The sequence below is a fragment of the Gastrolobium bilobum genome, unplaced genomic scaffold (genome assembly GCF_033153095.1).
Source record: "Gastrolobium bilobum isolate Gb01-03AN ecotype WA unplaced genomic scaffold, APGP_CSIRO_Gbil_v1 utg1076, whole genome shotgun sequence".
NCBI classification, from domain to species: Eukaryota; Viridiplantae; Streptophyta; class Magnoliopsida; order Fabales; family Fabaceae; genus Gastrolobium; species Gastrolobium bilobum.
In genome coordinates, this window is record NW_026899578.1 from 653,187 (window position 1) to 659,061 (window position 5,875).

At 34.8% G+C, this 5,875-nt stretch overlaps 1 protein-coding gene across 1 annotated transcript; it reads left to right on the top strand.

Annotated features, from left to right (window-relative positions):
* Window positions 1-513: 513 nt before the first annotated feature.
* Window positions 514-4,417, top strand: LOC133291675 (uncharacterized). Its single transcript, XM_061489979.1, has 6 exons — window positions 514-960; window positions 1,103-1,226; window positions 1,331-1,436; window positions 2,807-2,843; window positions 2,968-3,226; window positions 4,329-4,417. The coding sequence occupies exons 1-6, from the start codon at window positions 727-729 to the stop codon at window positions 4,415-4,417; spliced, it is 849 nt and encodes a 282-aa protein (XP_061345963.1). The 5' UTR covers window positions 514-726.
* The last annotated feature ends 1,458 nt before the right edge of the window (window positions 4,418-5,875 follow it).

The following is a 5,875-nucleotide window of genomic DNA, read 5'->3' on the forward strand; positions in this document are numbered from 1 at the left end:
AGAAATTGGAGAGGTGAAATGTAAAATTAAATCAATAATTTATTACTTTTACTTTTTACATCATATGATCAGAGGGTCCATATCTCTTTTTGTTTATCATCTATAAGAGTAAATTAAATGAGGATGCAGAACTAAAAAGGAATCCTTGTGAAAAAGGAAAAGTCTGATATGTGTGGTTATGTTACAGAAAAAGCGAGGGCAAAAATCAACTGCGGGAGATTCAGCACACAAGGACAAGCAAGTAAGACTAGTTAAGCAAGCTTAGCCAAAACGGAAAATTGATTGGATGGTGAGAGAGAGTATATTAGTGCAGAGACAGACAGGGAGGACACACTTGACACTTCTAATGAGATGGTAGCGTAGCTGTCACTTGATATTACACAACCCCATTGTCCTTCTTCCTTTCTCTCTCGGCCAGCAAATTAGCATTTGCAGCTGTCAGATCTCTCTCTCTCTCTCTCTCAAATAAAAAATAGATTTCTTTCCTTTTCGTATATATATTTTTGTTGTAATCAACCAACGCTTATATTCCAAACGACCATCAAGGAATAACAATAATACATCAACATAAACCATACCCACCTCTTTCTCCGAGGCTCTTCAAATTCAATATATGATTCTTCTGCTAGGAAAAAGAAGCGGTTGAATGGTATAGAGCAGAAATCAAGCAGAAGATTCCATGGAATTAATTTGGCAGAGAAACAGGAGAAGAAACAGCTGAATTAAATGAGTGACACGGCAAGTCTTCATGCACAAACAAGGACACCCATTATTTCTTCTTTTCATGCCATGGCTTACCCACATTTCGGAGATACATCACTCACGAAATTGTTTGTTGGAGGACTAGCCTGGGAGACTCCCACCGAAGAAATGCGCAGATATTTCGAGCAGTTCGGGGACATTCTTGAGGCTGTCATAATCACTGATAAGAACACAGGAAAATCCAAAGGCTACGGATTTGTATGTTTCTCTCTATTGTCTAGCTAGTTACCTTGAATGTCAACTTTTATATATATGTAACTGTTAACTGTTATGACTTGAACATTTGTTCCTTATTATATATATATATATAACAATATAACATATGTCCTACAAAGAACAGGTAACATTCTGCGATCAGGAATCAGCAAGAAGGGCTTGTGCTGATCCAAACCCAATAATAGATGGAAGAAGAGCAAATTGTAATATTGCTTCTCTGGGAAGGACTCGACCATCACCCCCTCGAGGTCAATTTACTTCCTTTACTATATAGTTTTTATTTTTCCATCAATATATAATATATATACATATCGGCTATGGAATGATGAGGTTTTGGTGGATGGTAAAGCAGGAAGGAATATAATTCAAGCTGGAGGAGGAACAGCACAGGGTGGTGTTCCGGCAGCAGGGCCACCGTCATTGCCACCGCCAACTGCTCTCGTGTACCCACCATATGGGTGAGTTGAGTTAGCTTTATTTATTTACTGGATACATTAATTATACATATCACTCGTGGTCAAAGCAAATGGTCCATGGTATTAATGGAGAAGTGCATATACACTCACTTATATTACTGTCTGCAAATGTTGCTTGACTGTTCCAACCAGTTATATTAGGTATCAGTACATGTGAGCCCCAAATCATATCGTATCGTAACAAAAGTACAAAAGGAAAATGGTTGCTCTGCCATGCACACAATGTGCATTATTGTTCCTTCTGATTTGCATAATCTAAATTCCCATAATGCTTAATCAATTGCATTTACTCCAGCAGAGGAACATTTTTAAATATAATGTAGTATCATTGATATGTATAAGAAAATAGTATAAATGCTAGTGATAACAGCTTCAAATCAATAGATATTTAATGCCTGGTATTGCATATATGTATATTTGTGTCTCGTGGAGGTCGTGCATCAATTTAATTTGATTTTTGATCTTGCACAAGCTAAAAATCCCATAGCTCTCGGTACTTGCATATTCTGAACCACTGAGACATTTTCAGACCGGCATGTACTGCTAAGGGCTCTTGAATAGTATGTAAAATTTAGCTTCAAACACAAGGCAAGGAAAATTAATATAAAAAATAAATATAAATAGATATATTTTTGATATATTTTTTGAAGTTGATTAGAAAATGTGATATATTAACAGTAGTTGCATTCTTTTCATCAAAGGAAAAGATATTATGATAAAATATGGTGATCGGAAGGAGTTATTCAATTTGATGAGTTGCATAGTAACTTGCATTATTAATGTTTTTACCATAACTTGAACCACTTTAACAGTAAGTAGCTCATCAGTTTAATTTCTCCCTTAAAGACTACACCAATTCCATCAGTAGCCATATTCTTCATTGCCTGTGAGTGTGTATACAAATCACCTTAGCTAGGCATTTTTTTTTTTATTCTTTAATCCTTCCTTTTCTGTGTATTGGGAAACAAGTTGTTCAAAGTATGCAGTATCTAGAAAAAGGAACCAGTCACTGAAGTCATAATAATTTCGATCTTATAGGGACTATGCTTGTCAGATCACAGTGACAGTGTAGGCACACACAACATTAATCTCTCCCTCTTTTTCTCTCTCTTCATACATTAATCAATGAGGGAGCCCACGACATACGACGTTACTGATACTAATGGTTAATGTCCTCGCTGGAGTTACCGGAAAAGCCATATATACGTATTAAGTTCACCAGTACACAACAAGAGAATCATGCCATTTTGAGTCACAGAAAGAAATGCACTACTGCATTTTACATAGTATTTCCTTTCATATTTAATTTTCTCAGTAATTAAATTCCATTCAACTACTCTACACTCTTGCAGCTACACAACCTACACTCCTGATTATGGGTACCATCAAGTAAGCGTCTCTATCTCTCTCGCTCATTAATTAGCAACATGTACTTTTTAATGATATCAAATAGCTAGTGATAATTAATGGAGAACAGTTGGATAACGTTAGCTTAATGATTGTATGAGAACAGGCCACATTGTACAACCCACAGATTCAGCAACCACAATACTATCAACAACTCTATGGACCATCATCTTCCACCATGGGCTCTCAATATTACTATGGTTATTCTGTGCAAACACCAAGAAGCACATTTTCTTCACCCCAAGCAAATCGCCCATCAGCTGGACCGTCCTATCTATACTATCCTACACCCATGGAAGTCTCCTTCTCTGGATATCGTTCACCCCAACAACCAGCAATAAGGCAACCCTTTCCTTCCCCTAAGGGTAGCTTTCTGTTCTAATATTCTTTTATTTAACTTGTTTTTTATCCTTCCATTATTTTATCTATCAACTACATATATTTCACACAAACACACATAGATTTATGAATTATGATCCACTTACTGACACACAATATATATATATTATGATTTGGTTACATATGTGGCCATGGGGTCCACATGGGCAACCCCAGACCCATGTGAATGAGCTGTCTCGGTTGTGCCATGAATCGGATAATGTGTAATGGGTCAATGTGGGAAAAGAGTCATGACAGAGGGAGAAGGTCATCGGGTAAAACAAACACACAGTGAATGCATGTGTGGTTGACTGGTTTCAGTAGGAAATGTGGTGGTTAATTCTTTAAAGAATCAGTCAAATTTTCTTGCATTCATGCATTGGCCCACATTGCATCTTAGATGCTATAGTGCTATACTACCTTGGTTTTAATTTTAAACAAATACGGTCATCACAATTCACGGCAAATGTAACCTTATTTTTTTCTTCCCGTATATACATACAACTTACGCTAGATCAATCGGTAACCTGTGTATTTGTGCAGAAAATTAAAAAGACAAAATATAAATTATTTCATCCAATTTAAACAATAAAAATGTGATCGGGTTAGTATATAATTTATTTGCACTTCGCTTTACAGATTTTGATCATTCTTATAGTATGAAAGTGATTGAAAGTAATATTTAATTTTTTTATCTACAAATCGCAATGAAAATTAAAGTTTTATTTTCATTCTATTTTCACTTTCCTTCCAAATTTTCTCATTTCCATTTTTCGTATGTACCAACAAACATAACCTAAATGTGTGTGGAAGATCCTGTCAATATGATATGCCTGCCTGTCAAATATCATATATAGAAGAGTTAATTAATCGTCTAATGTCGCGTGCAATGGAAGTGACCTTCGTCAGAGACTAGTGATCGTGGTCTTCTTTTGTTTGCTATCTTTGCTTCTGTACCCCAAAAAAATAGTAATAACAAAATAATCGCTAATGTGACATTGTTAATCATCATTTATATATGTTCTCTTTATGAAAGCTATGTTTAGCGCAATCTTAATTAATGTTTATTGTATGGTTGTACTTGATCAGATTCACAGAATCAGCAGCGTACCTCCTCTGAGACAGCAGCTGGAGTAGATGTAACTTCAGAAACTTCAAATACCCAAGGGAGGAACTAATAAACAATGGTTCGAGTCAAATACACAATCTTAGCTTCAACTGTTTAATCTTCAAGTTAAATTTCATCACATTAATTCTTCATCTTTATCCAAATTAATGGTTTAGAAAATAATGGTTCGGGTCAATACTGGTGTTCTCCACAGCTATGGGCTATGACATTCATTTCAAAAAGATGGACTAATCAACTTCTTCATTCAGATTATCTCCATTCTCTTTTCCTTGTTTTCAGGGATTTTCTTTACTAATTATTTATATTTTCTTTTTAGGTTATATGTTGACCAATTACCAAAAATTATTATTAGGGGCAATAATTTTTAACACACCACTTGCTGATAGTGACACAACATGAACATTAAATCAGGAATTCGTGTTCGGGTCAACCCGTTTTAAAATTCAATCGCGCAAAACTTGACACGAACAAATTCAAATCGTATTATGTGTTAACCCATAAAACAAAATTGAACTGCGTTAATCTTCTTGCAAGTTATTCGCGTCAGGTTGTAAAGAATCAATTCAATTCAAAAGTTTAAGTTGTGGGATAAAGTTACATTAATGATTTTACATTTCTCTAATAAATGTCATGTCTTATCAATATGATATTAGTGAAAATAACATTCAATATACATATTACTCTTATCGTATCGTGTTGTGTTATTTTGTATAATAAGTAACCTATTTTGAACTTGATTGGTTATTTGTATCGTGTCTTGTCAACTCAATAATAAACTACAGATTTTTAAGGTTAACATGATATTTGTATTGTGTTGGTATTAGATTTTTAGGAAAAAATGTTTGTCATTTTAAATGACACAACTTATGTCATTTCACTATCACAAAAGAGGTGGGACCCACACCTTTATTTTTTTTTGTCCATTGTCTCTCCCCCATAATCTCTCTATTTCTCTCAATTAAAATGACATAACTTTACATTCTTTAAAATAACATACACTTTCCCAAATTTGTATTATATGAATCAGTATTGTCATTCCTAATATATATATATACACACACGTATGTTCAAGCAACAATCCGTGTTGTGAACCCAACTAGTCATATATCTTCTAGAGCGTGAAAGGGGCATGAAAGGAAAAATTGAAACGTTTATGACAATTTTTAGGGCGATTAGTTTTAGGGTTTAATATTTTTCATGTTGTAGGAGATAAAATTATCTCCTATACACACATAAAAATGTATGAGACTCATGCTTTCTTTTTCTCTCTCTTCTCTTCAAAAGGCCCCACATGGATCACACATACTTTATGAGTGTATAAGAAATAAAATTATCTCCTACAACACGAGAAACATCAAACCCTTAGTTTTATGGGGAATATGTTTCTCCTATTGTATGAGATAATTTTGTCTCATGCAACACCTAAAAAAATGTATGAGACTAGGGGTGAAACTGGACCGGACCAGCCTACAGGGGCTTGCAACTTGGCCCACTATTGGCTTGGCCT